Below are 18,349 nucleotides of genomic sequence, written 5' to 3' on the forward strand. Positions count from 1 at the left end.
TATTCTAAGGTCCCCTCCTTATTTTGCATACATTTTCATGTATGGCTTCATGCCACTGTGTTTTAGTTTAAGACTTGGTTTGTATCCAGTTCAGAAGTATTCTTTTTTAGAATGTCAGTATTTTTTATAGCACTAGTGCTAGTGTGTGAGAATATTTTAGATTCTAGATTAATGACTAATTTTCTGCCAACATCTCTAGTTTGCACTTGAGATGTAGAGGAGAGAAGGCAACATCAAACATATGGTGTTGGGAAGAAGATATATGAGCTTGGATTAGGGATGCAAACAATTAATCGATTAATTGTGGATAAGAAATTACTCGTTTAAAATAAATTAATTGCAATTAATTGCATTTTCAACCCGTAATTCCCCGCCAGTCCACGTGAGGGCGCGCTTGACGCGAGACGTAGATGACGCACATGCAGGAACACAAGCGAAGCAGGGCTCTGACGACAACAACAAGACAAACGAGAAGCGGGACAATGACAGCAGTGTTTCCCACACATTGACGAGACTATGGCGCACCGCGCAAATTAATTACGCGATAATTTGCATCCCTAGCTTGGATTCAAATCTTGATTTGAAGAGCTTTTGTTCTGTTACTAGGGCTGAATTATGTCTCCTACTCAGTGTGGAAACACTTTGAGGAAAACTGTGCTTTGGGGTAGTCCTGTTGTTGTTGTAGAAGTGGAGAAAACAAGACAAACATTCACCTAAAGGCAACATCAGAAACATTTTCAACCCAAAGTATGGACATATCTACACTCACTGGCCACTTTATTAGGTACACCTTGCTAGTACCGGGTTGGACCCCCTTTTGCCTTCAGAACTGCCTTAATCCTTCGTGGCATAGATTCAACAAGGTACTGGAAACATTCCTCAGAGAGTTTGGTCCATATTGACATGATAGCATCACGCAGTTGCTGCAGATTTGTCAGCTGCACATCCATGATGCAAATCTCCCGTTCCACCACATCCCAAAGGTGCTCTATTGGATTGAGATCTAGTGACTGTGGAGGCCATTTGAGTGCAGTGAACTCATTGTCATGTTCAAGAAACCAGTCTGAGATGATTCACGCTTTATGACATGGCGCGTTATCCTGCTGGAAGTAGCCGTCAGAAGATGGGTACACTGTGGTCATAAAGGTATGGATATGGTCAGCAACAATATTCAAGTAGGCTGTGGCGTTGACACGATGCTCAAAAGTGTGCCAAGAAAATATCCCCCACACCATTACATCTACACCACCAGCCTGAACCGTTGATACAAGCAGGATGGATCCATGCTTTCATGTTGTTGACGCCAAATTCTGACCCTACCATCCGAATGTCGCAGCAGAAATCGAGACTTATCAGACCAGGCAACGTTTTTCCAATCTTCTATTGTCCAATTTTGGTGAGCCTGTGCGAATTGTAGCACCGTCGTCTGTAAAAGGTACAGAGATGGAAAAGGGTGACAGAATGTTCCGCCTCTGAGACGCCAACGGAGACATTATGCATTTACTGCAAAGAGTACGGCCAGAGCCTGACTGGGAACGCTGCCACAAGTTTCCTTTCTCTTTCAGCCGATGCCTGGCTCTTATGGGGCGTTCACACCGAATGCAAAGTGAATTTTTCACGTGAGTAAATTGCATGTAAAGTCAATACAAAGACTGGAATTTGCGCATGGAGGCCTCGGTCGGCGCGGATGACACAGATTTTATTTGCGCCAGTTGAAATCAAAATGTGCGTGACACTGATGCGAAAGGCAATCAGCATTGAATATCTCCTCCTGTCATCACTCAAAGGGCACAAAGGACTATGAAACTATCTTACATTTCATAAGGAGACCAAACCAAACTCTGAATACAATCCAGAGACACTGGTCCAAACAACGAGGTCGCTGCCATATTGATGCCGAGACGATGTCAGTGTTTCCCCACAAATTTTCAAACTGGTCTGACAAACACCGGACCAGTATACCGACCTTTACCACTAGGTTTCGCACTTGCCACAGCAACGGATAACGTAACGCAAAACATCCCGGCCGTGTGACATGTTGAATGAATGTTGGAAATCCGATAAGCTCCAGACTTCAGAACAACTATGAAAGGTGAACTTTTGCTTGTCTTGCATATTTAAATTACTCTTCGAGGTTGCTGTACATCATATATATGGGTCAAAGACGAATAAGGATTTTAAAAATGGAAAAAAATGAAATTGGCTAAAAATACCCATTAAGTCACTTTCTATCTTTATTAGAGTGTTTTGTATATCACTCAACAACAGGAATTTGTTTTAAGAATGCAATAAACATTTTTCAGTGAATTATATGATTTCTCCCGTGGGAAATGTCCCCCCTGGGTAACGTATATGGTTTTCAAAATTAATTAAAATTTCTATCATTGTTGGCATTTAAATGTTTTTAGATAATTATAGTTAGAGCTCAACAAATAATTACTTCTCAGAAAACAACATTTTTATCAGAATTAATGTAATATATTTGGACATTTATAGTGAAATGGCTTCATTCGTTCCTGTTTGTCACACAATATTTAGTGCCAAAAAGAGAAAAAAGATGGAAAATGTCTTAAAGATTTTTCACAGTGTAAGTAAAAGGGTTGTTATTGTATCCTCACCTAAAAAAACACAATACTGTAATATAATATGAAATTTGGGTTGAATTATTTGACTGTGTCATTGTTACCCAGAATGACATGCTGTTAGCCAGGAATGACCACTGCACGATTTCAGTGTCAAATATTTCATTAAAGGCTGTTTCAGGACATCTGTAACCAACATAATACAAAGAAACTGACAACTGTTAAAAGATCTGAAAAAGTGATTTCTTCTTTTTTTTTTTAAAAAATCTTTAATTTCATGCAACAATGTAACAGCGACGTAACTATAAGAAAACACGTTCAGTTGTTTGTAACAGCATAGCATCAAAACATTCAAACAAGCTTTTTGTTCAACAATGTCAGTGTTAAAGTCACCAAGTGACCAAGTCATTTGCAATGTTAAAATATTAAAATGTTAAAAAACTAGAGTTGATTTTTCTGAATGTAACAATAGATAATCACTTAAAATGCCATGGATTTGATTTCACAATAAACTCACCTAAAAACAACAAATCTTTCAAAGTTTCAGTTAAGTAACTGAGTTATTTATAACAACTACATTTTTAGTCTAATACAGTAAGAAGGAGTCATCAGCTGTATAGGTGTCTGGGGCTTTGATTTGGATTTATCTTTGTAGTACCTAGAAATAAAACAAATGACATGGTATACAGGTTTGATAAATTACCAAGATGCCGATGCTCCAGAAGAAATGTGCCCTACCATAAACATCACATCACATTGCTTAACTAACATATTTTGCGAACAAGTGTAAACCTATTTTTTAATCCTTTTTTAACTGATCTGCATAATCACTTTACTAAATCACAATACCTTTCTCTCTTTTTCTCGAGATACTCAGCCCTAGCTTGTGGCTCAGCATTCTTCCTGGCCCTGAAAAGTCTCTGCCTTTCTTTATTAGACAGTGGCATCTGCAAGGACAAAACTGACCCTTAAACATCGTAAGCTATACTAAAACTTTATTAAAAAACATAAAGATTAGTTCAGTATATATATATATGTAAAAGATATTTATTAGATAGCACAGTTGAGAGAGACAGGAAACGGGTAATGTCCTGTGGTGCTATCATTGAAAAAGATAACAAAAAATGTCATAAAAGTTCAAAAATACATAATATTGCCTCATTAATCGTTTAATTAATCATTAATAATAATAAAAATATAACATTACAACATCAATCAATGCCTAAAAAGCTACAGATACTGATAAAAATCTGAATTGATTTACATGTCCATCCTGGATAACAGAGGACATGTCCTGGGTAACAGAATATCTTTGTTATCCAGGGAGGACATATCGTTATCCAGGGGGGACAAAAAAACAAAATTTCCTTTATAATCAGGCACTAACTGGGTCTACTATATAAAATATTAGCTTAATCTTCAACACATCAATGTCATATTTCACATGAAATAGGTCATTTAAAAAATAAAAAAAATTATAAATATTTTATTAGCGTTATCCAGAAAGACAAATGATTTGAGGACGTCAGGTACGACCGACCGAAAAGGTAAAATATCAACATTTTAAGAGAGACTTACTGACCTTGTGCTCTGTCTTGGGGGTCCTTCGGGGTCTGTTGGCTGATGCAACACCCTGCAATATGACTATCCACATCCAAATATGGTCATATATTGCCGCTTTAAGTGTGTTACCCAGGAGGGACATTTGGGAATCCAAAAGTAGGGACAAAAGTATTTCTTGAATAAAAATGTAAATAAGCTTAGTGTTGTTACTATATTTGTAGGTGTCATTACAAACATCAACACAATTATGCCCCAGTGCATAATTAATGTTTTTATTAAGATTTTTGACATTTTTAGCATATTTTTGTACATAGATTTTAAGCCCGGACGTTATCCAGGAGGGACAGTTTTGTACTTTTGAGCTAAATAGCTCCTTGAATTTTCATTTCTTATAGTAAATACTCCTGTGAATAAGTAAAGTGGGGAGAGTTGAGTAACAAAATGTAGTGTTTTAAAATTTTTATATATTTTTAACATTATAAATATGCTTCGGACACCAGAATTGACATGCCGCGTCTTTGACCCACATGTTTAATCTAATCCAACACAAGGTTTTCCAAAGTGCTTCACAACAAGATAAAACACAATAAATAGATAACACAATAGAAGCACAATAAAAAGTTGAAGTACACAAGATCACCGATCAACCTGTTTTTTAGTTCCCTAGTACTGATTAATTTAGTGTGAGTGGCTGTGTGCCGACGTAAGACGTACGCGTGTGCGTATGCGTGTGTGTGTGTGTCTGTGTGTCTGTGTGTCTGTGTGTGTGTGTGTGTGTGTCTGTGTGTGTGTCTGTGTGTGTGTGAGTGAGACCAGCACAGAACTGGCTGCTCACTGCTGATGGCTGATCAGCTGCTAAACGTCAAAGCAATCAAAGGTTCCAAATGTCGTCCTTGTTCCCAGCTGTTGTTTCTGTGTATAATGAGCGAAGTCCTCGTTGGTGTTCACATACCTGGATGAGATTCAGATTTCTCCAAATCTCAAACTGTTGTCATACAAAGTATCAACACAGTATGTGAGAATGTATTGTTCTGATAGAATTTTCTTACCATGTCCTTTTTGCCCCTTCAGGCAGTCGACTGGCAGTGGAACCATCAGACACGCCCTCTGAGCAGTGCATCGTGGGCCCTGGTGGCCCCCAACAGCCTGAGATATCAGAAGATTAAGCAGCCGGTGCTGTCCCACCCATTCCACCATGCTAGCCAGCCTCAGATGGAAAGTTACCACGAGGAAGACTGGGAGGAGTCACTGAGCGTGTGCGTGCTGGTGCGACAGGGCGAGTCAGACGGCCTCCACACCCTGCTGGAGATCCCTCTGTTCGGTTACAATAAACTAGGAGAGCTACTCGCTGCAGGGTCGCACAAGTCCTCTGAGTCGTCCTTCTTGTTGACCACAGTGGATGGCAGTCGAGAAGATGACATCAGCATTGACAGCTTCAAGACAAACAGTGTTGCAAAGAGAGAACATGGTTGTTTCAGAAGCCTGTTTGAAGCAGAGAGGTGTCCTGCACCATTCATGTACGGCTCTCACTTTTACTGTTTTCACTGCCCCGGCACAGAGCCGCTACCTGGCAGTGGGCTGGCATCTACACAGCATACTGGACTTGGCAGCAAGCCTGTGGAGCTGCCTCTGCTGCTTCCCACCTCTCTCTGTAGCCGAGTAGAGGGGGACAATACTAAGGGAGACAGTGAAGGAGAGGAGAAGCTGGCAGTGATGTATGAAAGACTGCGGATAGAGGTAAGCACACTGTGTCTGTCGAAGTGACGTCTACAACATCCTGAAGCGCCAAGTCAGTGACGTGCGCATAACATAGCCATAGAATCCTTTTAAAGAGCATCCCTGGTCATATTGTACATCTATTTAACAATACATGCCTAAACTAATATTAGTAGTATTTTCATATCAAAACCAATATCTTTTTCTTCCTTGAAAACAAAACATGATGTCTGCTTACTGGGCATGGGATGATATGAACATGTCATGATTATCCTGCCAAAATAATTGTGATCATCCCAATAACCATCGAAATATGCTCTCTTAACTCTTAAAATGGCACAAAAACATACTGGTATCTGTGTCACAGGTAAGTCTTTCTGTTAGTGAACATCAGTGTTCTACATTAAGATTTGTGACCAGCCACAGCAAAACCAGGCACAAGTCAACCTCGGGACATTTTGAGTTATTCACAGATTCTGAAAGTGTAGTTTCTCAGCTTCCCAAAGATACCGTTCACTGAGAAAACTGGCCTGAAAGATTTGCAAATCTCACCTCACCTCACCTGGCCAGAAAGGAAACACAATGGTGCTCATTTGCATCTCATTTAGATAAGCCCTCCCCCTGCAGATGTCACTTGGTGATCTGTTAGCCTGCAGGGCAGAAAGTATTGTAGTAGTTTGAACAATGGTTATCAAAAGCAGTTATCATGTAGGTAATGTTGATGTAGTGTTATTTTTGTTAAGCACTTAACTGGACTGATCAGAATTAGAAGGTACTTTATTGAAATGGAAATGCTTAAAGTGTACAGTGTAAACATTGGAGAAAAAAAAAATCCTACAGTACAGTCAGTACTAGAATTAAGTGAATTTAGTCCAGGCCCATTCTCCTCAAAGTGTTTGATTATATCCGTCAGGGTGTCTTTGCCAATTCTGGAAAAGAAAACAAAGAAGTTTCACATCATGTGTCATGCTAACAGGCACCGTCTAAGTAGCTAGTGCTAATGATTTAGCAACTGGCCTATTGTCCTCAGGTAGGCTAGTTGCTAAACTATTAGCATCACGGTCAATTCAAGCAATGCCAACCTGCCCCTTGGCACCTAACAGTTAAATCAGATGCCCACATTATGAGCCAAAAACCTGCCATTACAGCTTAGTTTCGATGTGCATATATACTTTTCAAACGACAGTACTGAACTAGCTTAGCTAGATAAGCAAAGTAGATAACTTGGATGTTAAAGGAGTCATCACCTGGTTTTATACGTATCCAGCCCCCCTTGGATCGCTTTGGATCAATTCGTAAAACTTATTAGAAAAAAAAAAAAAAATTTTAATCAAACATTGAGCTTGTTCTGACCCTTTTTCGTACCGCGATTTTATCACGCGAGATTACGCGCGAGGTTTTGACTGGTCCGGATGTGCATTGTATAATATGTAATGAGGCGCGCGTTGATTCGCCGCAGGAAGGACAGAGCCGGGGGGGGCTTGCCTGCATGCAGACTCCAAAACATAATGGCGGCGCTTCGGCGATTTCAGGTAGCGGACGGGGCGGGGTTGGGTGGTGAAAGAGGGGTGGGCTTATGCAAGTAGCCGCCACGGTGACGTCACCGAAGGCGCAGAATCAAAATCTCGTGCTTTAGGAATGCACACCCTTGTGTGCTATTCCTGTTCGGAAAAAGAGCAGAAGCGAAAAAACGGCGCCACTTTCAAACTCCAGCCTTTCAGGCAAGTTTCAACTGAGGTCAAACACAGATATGCATGTTTTAACAAGAGAAATTGCGATTTCCGGGTGATGACTCCTTTAACGGAAACTCACCCCATAAGAACCTGAAAAGTATTCCTGCAGACTTCGTTGGCTCTGATGAAATAAGAGGTCCGGGCGGACTTTCTTTTCATCTGCGGCTTTTTGGTGGATGCAGTCATCTCCGACGTAACTACGTGTCCGTTTGCTTTCTTTCGGCAGCTAAAGAATCCATCCGTATGCTGTACATAAGCTCTTGAGAAAGTTTGTCGCTGCATGAATGTCTTCCAAGGAGAGAGTTCTCCTTTCTTCTTCCGTAGCATTCGCAGTTAAAGTTACAGATTTCCTCAATTTCGCTGTCTTTATCCCGTTGAAATGTAACCGTAGATATAGCGTCTAATATCTTCCGCTCCAGCCACTCCGCTGTGGCTGACACGGGCGCTGAATAAGTAGCCATGTGTTTCGCTTCTAACGTGCAGCTCATTGACCGAAAAAATAACAACAGCGCGTGAATGACCAACGGTGATCAGTATGGAAATTTAGTGCATTGCCGTTCACGCCCCAGCAAAGACACAGACAACGGCCGATTTTTTCAGAAACTACAAATACAAAATGTATACTTTTAAGGCAACCAATACTGTTATCTGAAACATGGAGTGGCTTCTTCATGATCTCAACTTGCATATATAAAAAGTGTATTTCGTTGTTTACGCGAATTTGTCCCACCCGACTTGTTGCTGGTTTTGCCATGGCGAGTCACATTTCGAGAAGAAAATGAGTAATTGTTCAGTCCTACTAGCTAGCTACCTAATTTAGCTAGGTACGTCACCACATGGCCGTTACATTGGATCTGTAGCTAGCTAACTAACTTAGCTAGGTAAGTTGCAAACACGACTCAGTGTTTCCCCTAGAATTTTTTTCAGGCCTGGTGGTACCCACCCAAAAAATCCTCAACAGACGAGACGCGTGGGATGGTGTATTGGTGCAGTTGGATTAAGTCAGGTGGCACAGCAAGCAGTCTGCAATTGTGCAAATCTTAGGGCCCGAGCGCCGACAACCTCGGGCTGCAAAGCCCTTTTGTTATTCGAATGTTTCTTATTATTCTTTTACGAGTTTGACATGCCTTTTGGGGTCCTCAGCATGAAAAAAACTAAGCAATTTTGGTGTGCCCATGCGGCCTGGTGAAAAATTTGAGAATTTTGGCGGTTTCGTAGTCGGCCACGAAAAAGTTCCTCGCTAGCGCCACCTAGCGTGGAGATTCGCCAGCCCCGCCGCACCGTAACAAAAGTACAAAAGTCTGCCTCGCAAAATTTTCCGCCATCTTGGATTTGATGAAAAACCAGATGTTGCGCATTTCTCCAACACCATTGATCTGATTTGGACGAAATTTGGTGTGCATACTCGGTAGACCGAAGTAGGGTGATGGTCAAAAAAAAAAAAGCTTTCGAAAATATGCTTTTATTCAGAAGATATTGGCCAATGAACATAGGGTTGTGCCACCAAAACGCAATTAGCATAACTCCATAACCTTTGGGCCAATCATCACGAAACTCGAAACCATGTCAATTTTCATCAAAATTGAGTAATGTGGGGCGCTTCCGCATTCCGCAATGTGGGGCGCTTCCGCATCCGATTGATGCCAAAATTGGATGTATGGTTGGAAAGGCCTTAAGGACAAAAAGTTATCCAAAGATGCTCCAAAAGTTTAGGGGCGTGGCCAGGGTGACGCCATGACTGTGCTACTATTTTGAACCTTTGCCAAAAGCATCAAAGCTGTTATAACTTCGGCGTTTCTTCTCCGATCTGCTCCAAAAAATTCATACTTGATAAGAGTCCCGTCCTGAAAACGTCTGCACTGCAAAATTGACACATAGTCAGAGCGCCACCTAATGGCGACATGAAATGTGACTGATTTTATGCCCTTTTTCTGAGCAACAGCCCCCCCTCTAGGTTAGGCGTACGCATGGACTATTTTTCCTAGATAGACCATGTGGAGATGTACAAAAAACCCTCTTGGACCCACCACCTAAAGTCAAAAGGAAGTGGGTAAAATAAATGTTTTTAACCACCTGCGTATCAGCTCTGTGACTGTAAATAGTGGGAGAGGGGAGAGAGAAACACTAAGGGGACTCAGAGATGTCAGGAAGGCATGGAGGAGATGGTGTGACCTCTGTCACTGTTTAACACCAGATCAACACTCATGAAAGTTTTCACACCTGCTAATGACTTTATACATTGTCTGATCTGCTCCAAACTTCACATGCACCTCACACAGCTGTCACTTGAACCTTCGCCATAAACATCAAAACTATTATAACTTGTTTCTTCTCTGATCTGCTCCAAACTTTCCATACTTGATTAGAGTTCCTTCCTGAACACATCTGCACTCTTATATTGACTCACAGTCAGAGCGCCACCTACTGGTGACAGGAAATGTCGTTGATTTTGTGCCTTTTTCCAAGTAACAGCCTCACCTGGTTAAATAAATGGCCTCATTTATATAGCGCTTTTCTCCAAAGCGCTTTACAGGAATGACTCAACCATTCACTCACACATTCACACACTGACGGCGGAGTCAACCTCGCAGGGCGACAGCCAGCTCATCAGGAGCAATTGGGGTGAGGTGTCTTGCTCAGGGACACCAGGCACTCAGGTAGGAGGAGCCGGGGATCGAACCAGCAATCTTGCGGTTGCCAGCTTAACGCTCTACCTCCTGAGCTAAACCCCCCCTGGTTATTTTTTGAGTAACTTCTCTCATTTCAGCCTGCAAGGAGGACACGGGGAGGAGGAGGGGTCACACTAGGGGGAGGAGGAGAGATGTCAGGAAGGCATGGACATGTGTGTCAGCTCTGTTACTGAAATGTAGTTTCACTTGTGACCGCAGGCACTCCACGACTGCACGTGACAGATAGATGGCTTTGAATGTCGATCGCTTGTCTCTCAACTTGCGCCACAAGAGGCGGCCGCAGCACAGGTAGCGTCCATGACATTGCCATGTGACCGCAGGCACTCCACGACCGCATATGAGCGAGGGCCTGTCGCAATACTGCTCGCAGTTTTAATTATATTTGCATTCACCATTTTTGTTCAACCAGAGTGTATTCAAGATCACAAGGAGAGAGTGCCTTATTAAGGTGCCGGTTGATGGAAATTATCCAAAATGAGGGGCCGGAAAAATATGGCTTAAAAATGATGAGCATCATATTAATAGCTACAGATACTGTAAAACACTACGACATATGCGTGTATATATCGTCTTATTTTATCAAGTAAAATATAAGTTATAGGTTTACTCAACAGCTTAATAGTTCATAGAAATTCAGGTAGAAATAGGTTAACTCGGAGTTCCACAGCTTATCAAAAAACAAAGCTTATTTTATTAACATAGGCTGCCTAAGGGCGCGATCAGTAGCGTGCCTCGGCACGATTGCCCCCCCACGGGGGTCCCCCGCGGCTTTGCATTCACACTGCGTGAGCGCAGCCGATTTTGGACGGAGATACACAGCAGCATTTTTATTATAAAGTACCAGTCCGGTCCGGTTCCGCTCACACCACAAGTCTGAAGAGTGCAGCAGCTAATCAAAATACAGTGTCAACTTTCCGAGTTTTCAAAGTAGAAAGCGACATTGTGGTGGTTCAACGAGGCGGAACGGCATCAGAACAACATCAAGCGTGTAAAGTACACGAAGAAGACCGTAGCGGGGGCGCGCAGCGAGGATTGTTGTGGCCTACACAAGTCTACACTGTGCTGCGCGGAGGCGCTCCTAATGTGAATGATTATCGATTTATGAATGAATTGATAGGTGGCTTATTTTTGGCATATTGATCAGGTCCCCTTGGCCTGTACAATGGTATGGGAAACACTGCGACTGTTGGCTCTTACTGCTAGCTAGCTAGCTAGCTAACATAAACATCCACCAAAAAGGCACGTGTGCTTGGAGATACTTACGCAGCATGCTAAATGTCCCAGTTTATATGTTGATGCTGTTTCAGGGTCAGAATATCTGCATGTAATAAGGCAATCCCCACGAGATGAATCAACACCTCCTCGTTGACAAAAACTGATAATTTTAGCTTCATAATCGTAGAATTTATTGTCAAGCTCTTGTGTCAAATTGTTGTAGACTGTAGTTGTATTGAAAATAACAAACGTTTAAGACGTTATAAAATGATCACCTCAATATTGTTTTTCAGCTTCCAAGTTTCTTTATGAAGAACCATGATTTCACCATGTACTCAAGTGATCTGGAATTCATCAATGGCCTCATGAATACCAAGACAAGGTAATGCTGCTCCCTTCAGTTCAGGCTCCTAGTGGCCTATTATTACTAGGGTTGTCACGATACTAGAATTTGAAAGTTGTTATCGGAATCAGAATTCCTTTATTGTCCCTCCAACAGGGAAATTTGTCAATGCCCAGGAAAACACTCGATAATACATTTTCAATACCACGGGGAAAAAATGTATAACAAATTATAAAAAAAAAAAAATGGAAATAAGGATTAGAACAATACAGACCTCCAAACTTCATGTGGCCTTCAGATTAGCTCAAGAACAGTGCATAGAGAGCTTCATGGAATGGGTTTTTATGGCGAGCAGCTGCATCCAAGCCATACATCAGCAAGTGCAATGCAAAGCGTCGGATGCAGTGGTGTAAAGCACTCTGCCACTGGACTCTAGAGCAGTGGAGACGCTTCTTCATCTGGCAATCTGATGGACGAGTCTGGGTTTGGCGGTTGCCAGGACAAAGGTACTTGTCTGACTGCATTGTGCCACGTGTAAAGTTTGGTGGAGTTGGGATTATAGTGTGTGGTTGTTTTTCAGGAGCTGGGCTTGGCCCCTTAGTCCCAGTGAAAAGAACTCTGCATGCTTCAGCATACCAAGAGATGTTGGACAATTCCATGCTTCCAACTTTGTGGAACAGTTTGGGGGTGGCCCCTTCCTGTTCCAACATGACTGTGCACCAGTGCACAAAGCAAGGTCCATAAAGACATGGATGAGAGAGTTTGGTGTGGATGAACTTGGCCTGCACAGAGTCCTGACCTCAACCAGATAGAACACCTTTGGGATGAATTAGAGTGGAGCCAGGCCTTCCCGTCCAACATCAGTTTGTGACCTCCAAATACGCTTCTGGAAAAATGGTCAAAGGTTCCCATTAACACACTTGAAGAGTTGAAGCTGTTATAGCTGCAAAGGGTGGACCAACATCATATTTAACCCTATGGATTAAGAATCGGATGTCACTTAAGTTCATATGCGAGTCAAGGCAGGTGAGCAAATACTTTTGGCAATATAGTGTACACACAAACACACACACCCTACAGTTATGTTACTGTGTTTTCTTTTGTTTTGCACTACGTCAGACAAAGATCCTACGCACCGTTTTATAAATGAGGCCCCAGGATACACACATATATACACATATATATGTATATATACTAGGGATGCAAATTATCGAGTAATTCATTAATCGATAGTTGTTTCATCTTATCGATCGATGATCGATTAATTGATACGTGGCAATTCTTCTGAGAAGCTGAATTTCCCTCTGAATAGGTTCTATCTACTGTATACGTAACATAAAATGCTATCTTCCTTATGATATGAAGAAAAATGCAAATCATATTTTGAATAATATATATATTATATATATATATGTGTATATATACACATACATATATATATATATATATATATATATATATACATATATTGTTTATATATATATACACACATATATATAAGTAACCCCCAAACTGGGAGAGTGGCTCCAACAGATCCCAGGAACAACATCTGAAGCCTCAGTCCAGAAGAGTGCAGTCCTAGGAACAGCCAAGATACTGTGCAGAACCCTCAAACTACCAGGCCTCTGGTAGAGGACCCGAGCTTGAGGATGACACAGATACCACCCCACCAGGGGTGAGAAGGAGATTTTTATATATATATATATATATATATATATATATATATATATACATACACATATATATATACACACACACACACACACACACACACACACACACACACACACATACATACATACATACACAGTAGGCTTGGGCGGTATCCAAATTTTGATACCGTCAAACCTCCTCCCTTTTTTACCCCGGTATAAGGGATTACCGTGACTAATTAAAAATGATGATGTAAGGCTCAGACGACGTCACCAAACTGTTGGCTTGTGCCTACACCGTTCAGAAACTGAATACCAAACACTAATACTGAAACAATAACAACATAACATGCGCAATATTAACAACTTTTATTAGCAACAAATTGCAGCTTCTAAAAAAGTGCAAATACAACAGTCAAACAGGATTGAATTAAGTAAACATCCAGAACAGTTTTCGCGCACAAAAATCAATAAAATTAAATCACAGCCCGAACAACTTTTAATAACAACAAAGAGCAGCTTATAAAAAAGTGCAAATAGACCCACAACAGTCAACCAGAGTTGAATTAACATAAACATCCATATTATAACAATTGTTGCAAATCAATAGGCCTAAATTAAAACAGTCCTTTCTTTCCAATATTGTTTTTAACGAAAACCAAATAAAAATACCTGAATCAATTAAATAAAAAAAATACACACACACATACACACAGTGCAAATAGGAACTGTGTGGCAAGTGGCAACAAATCTAGTCCAGATTTTTCGCCAGAAAAACCAGCATGTTTACTTTGTCCGACTTTAACAGCGCACGTTGTGGACCGACAACTTTACCTGCGGTGCTGAAAACCCGCTCCGATGGTGAGCTTGTGGCACAGACGCACAGGTACTTTCGGGCCACTCGCGACATCTGCGAAAAACGCCCGGCAGCACATTTCCACCAGAGAAGTGGGTCTTCGTCTCCTTGAATAACGGGCTCCAAACAGTAGGCTGTTATTTCAGCTTCGACTTGGTCCTCTACGGTGCCGACGGGACCTGTCACTACATCGGCTTTTTGTTGATGTAGTGACATCAACAAAAAGCGTAGTGTTGTATATATATATATATGTATATATATATATATATATATATATGTATATATATATATATGCAGTATATATATATATAAACTAATAAATTAACCTTACAAATGTGAGGTGCTATGAGCTGTACGTGTATTTGTTTTGTTATATCTGCAAAAATAAAAAGGGATTTGCAAATATGTAGATAATATGTAGGGTCTTGCTAGATCCAGTGAATCCAACTTGGTGAAATCCACCGAGCACTTCTGGATGAGGTCATGAACTCAGACAGGACGGCCTATGGTGTCCTGGTGTATCTGGGACTTCAAAACGTACAAAGCAGCAATAGTGGAGATTTCAGGAGGAAATGATGGAGGTAACCTGGTTGGGGTCTACGTGGAGTGAAACATTGCTCAAAGGCTGCAACAGAAATGGGAGACAAGTTCAAAGTAAAAATGGGCACATTTATTTCACAAATGAACCAAAAAGAAGCAAACAAACTTAACATTCAATAATCAGTCATGTGTGGATGTGTGAAAATGTCGACGAGGTCGTCCCAACATTGTGGTTGTTGTAAACCCGGCCTTGTCTTCTGACCTGTATCCAAGTGTGCCGTCTACGTGACCTGACTGTTGCTGTGTGTTGGTGTAGAGGCCGTACGGTGTACCAGCTCACCCTCTCCCTGTGGCGCCTCCTGTGTCTATGTTACTACGCCAAGGCTCGGCTGGAGGTGCTGAAGCTCTCGAAGCACATGGAGGACGGAACAATTCAGGCTCGCTGGCGGATCAGGGGCCTTCCTCTCTACTCTCTGCTGCTGCGCTTCTATCGCAAAGACAAGTCTCACCTGTACAGGTAACACAGTACATCCAAAGCTGCAGCTGCAACAAAGCTGACTATCTGATAAGGGGATTTAATTTCACTGCTTCCAAAGCCTTTGCTTTATTAAATATGCAATATATGGAATTCAAGTATTACATTTTTTTCTAATCTGAATCCATCTGTTATAGGTCATATGATGCATTCTCTACATTTTACATCGGAAAGGATGGACTCATTCACTGTCACAAAGTGGAAAAGGTAAGCAGCTTCCTGTGTTTTATGCCATATTACCGTGGATAAACTTGTTCTCAACACATGTTGCCTGTTGCCTGAATAAGGTGCTGCTGCCCTACCAGAACACATCATAACTGAGTGGAAGAAGGTCTTCTGGAGTCCCTGCATTGCAGTAGACCTGAGTCTCCTCAGCAGAGACTCTGCTCCGTCCCTTCTTACAAAGTGCATGTGTTGTCTGACCAGTCCACTTCAGGTGAACACCAGGTTCCCTGGATGTTCACTAGAAAAGGAGCAGAATTTGCACCTGTGGAATTCCACCACCTGTCGATCTGGTGGTGGTTCTGCTGGTACCAGCCAGCCCACAAAGACCTGGTTCAGTTATCTGTAGTCTCTGTTGTCCCCGTCTGTGATTCGGCCGACACAGTGGTCAGAAAACTTTTGCAACTGACTGGTCCACCCGAGAGATGCACACATCGGCTGGGGCAGTTTTCAGCTGATCAGATTTCATATTTTTTGCCGATGACATTTACACGTGCTTTATGATAGTTTTACGCCAGGACACAGACAGTAATATCACAGCTGCACCCACACCATAGGTAAGTTCATTCTCAATATTTGTATTCCTGACGCGAGCAACTCTAGCAAGCCCTTATCTCTGCTCTCCATCTGATTGGTTCTCGTGGTCACCCGATCAACTTTCTGAATAATAACCAGTAAACTATTATGAAAAACACACTTGTTGAAGTGGTTTATTTTTAATGGATCACCGACATTCGTCCATTGTAAATGCATAGGTCAATGACATGAAGGGAAACCTTCATCTCACCAGCCAGTTAGACTTCATCAGTGGTGGTGAATCAGTTTCAGTGACAACAGGAGCAATGCAGGCGACAGCAGGACAAGCCCCAACTTCCTGACTGGTTCTTCTGTGTCACTACTTGCAAGTGTCACTACTTGCAGCCCAATCGGGTTTACATGTAGTCCAGCTCCTCCAGGATCCACATTCATACATGAGTTGACAAGAAGGTTTGCTGTGTCTCCTAGCACAGTCTCATAAGCCTGGAGGAGGACCAGGACACCGGCCGTTAGACCGGGAAAGCTGGACAGGGCTGTAGAAGGGCATCAACCCAGCGCCAGGACCGGTATCTGCTCCTTTGTGGAGGAAGACCAGGAGGAGCACTGCCAGAGTCCTACAACATGACCTCCAGCAGGCTACTGGTGTGCATATTTCTGACCAAACTGTCAGAAACAGACTCCCATGAGGGTGGAATGAGGGCTCCACATCCTCCAGTGGGACCTGGTCTCTGATCCCAGCACCATGTAGCTCCATGTGGCATTCACCAGAGACCACCAGGACTGGCAGGTCCAGGATTGGTGTGTCTTTCCCTTTACAGATGAGAGAACATATGACTGGCTTGAAAGAGTCTGGAGACACTGTGGTGAACGTTACGCTGCTGTAACATCACCCAGCAGGACCGGTTTGGTGGTGGGTCAGTGATGGTCTCGGAAGGCATATCCTTGGAGGGTCACACAGACCTCCATGCCATAGCCAATGGTACCCTGACTGCTGTGAGGTACCAGGATGGGTTCCTCCTGGTGCAGTGGGCCCTGGGTTTCTCCTGGTGCAGTAGGCCCTGCGTTCCTCCTATTGTAGTGGGTCCTGGGTTTCTCCTGGTGCAGGACTAAAAGGTCTCATGTGTCCAGAGTGTGTTTACAGTTCCTGGATGATTAAGGCATTGATTGGCCCTCACGTTCCGCTGACCTAAATCCAACTGAGCCCTATGGAACATTGTGTATCGGTGCATCTGATGCTGTTAAGTACCGCCACAGACTTTCCAGGATCTCACTGATGCCCTGATCAAGGTCTGGGAGGAGATCCCATCCTCTGACTCATCAGGATCAGCCCAGACCTTGTTGGGAGTTCATCCAGACAGGCAGGGGCCAAACTCACTACTGAGTCACATGATGAGCTGCTGTTGGATCGGTCTGAGATTTCAATGTTTCACTTCGATTCTCAGTGTGGTTTTGAATCCAGCCCTCAATGGGTTGGGGGTTGCCATTGATTCTTCCATCCATCCATTCATTGTCTTCCACTTGTCTGGGGGTCGGGTCGCGGTGGCAGCAGGCTAAGCAGGGCATTACAGGGGTCCCTCTCCCCAGCAACATTCACCAACTCCTCCTGGGGGATCCCCAGGTGCTCCCAGGCCACCCAGGATATATAATCCCTCCAGCGAGTCCTGGATCTGCCCCCTGGGGTCTCCACCCAGTTAGCTCCCGAGGGAGGCGTCCAGGAGGCATCCTAATCAGATGCCCGAACCACCTCAGCTGGAAAATAGCAGGAATTCAATCCTGAGGTTCCCAAACTGGACACTCCTCACCTTGACTGCACCTTGAGATCCTCTCCATGAATGTGACGAACAAGATCGGAGACAGCGGACTACGTTGGTGGAGTCCAACACCCACTGAGAACAAGCTTGACTTGGTGTCAAGAATGCGGAAATAGGACTTCCGGTGGGCACGTCGACGAGATGGCAGGCTGACCTAACGCTCTCCCCAAATCATAGATTATTTCCCCAGATTCAAGTGCTTTAGTGTGGCAATATAGTTGTTAAACGAAGGAAGGGGACAAAACCAGCAAAGCTAAAAGTAAAATGAATACAAGATCCGGAAAACATGATAAAGTAGCCATGGAGAGCGACGACGAAGCTAATGCTAGCTCGCCTAGCCCGGCCGGACTTGAC

General features: G+C 42.8%; 1 protein-coding gene and 1 long non-coding RNA gene across 3 annotated transcripts in view; one reads left to right on the forward strand and one right to left on the reverse strand.

Moving 5' to 3' along the window:
• The window catches only part of LOC311027569, a 224,310-nt gene that overhangs the window by 36,917 nt on the left and 169,044 nt on the right, over window positions 1-18,349 (reverse strand). The window lies entirely within an intron of this gene.
• Window positions 1-18,349, forward strand: part of cUnh6orf136 (chromosome Un C6orf136 homolog) — a 61,599-nt gene that overhangs the window by 27,858 nt on the left and 15,392 nt on the right. The window contains exons 3-7 of one of the 2 annotated variants that reach the window (XM_084031598.1): window positions 5,217-5,882; window positions 10,362-10,436; window positions 11,793-11,881; window positions 15,207-15,407; window positions 15,563-15,632. In XM_084031598.1, coding sequence (XP_083887724.1) covers window positions 5,217-5,882; window positions 10,362-10,436; window positions 11,793-11,881; window positions 15,207-15,407; window positions 15,563-15,632 — 1,101 coding nt within the window. The remainder of the gene's footprint in view (window positions 1-5,216; window positions 5,883-10,361; window positions 10,437-11,792; window positions 11,882-15,206; window positions 15,408-15,562; window positions 15,633-18,349) is intronic. The other variant, XM_084031599.1, reaches the window with a different exon arrangement.

This window comes from Eutrigla gurnardus (assembly GCF_963514095.1).
Source record: "Eutrigla gurnardus genome assembly, chromosome: 17".
Lineage (NCBI taxonomy): Eukaryota > Metazoa > Chordata > Actinopteri > Perciformes > Triglidae > Eutrigla > Eutrigla gurnardus.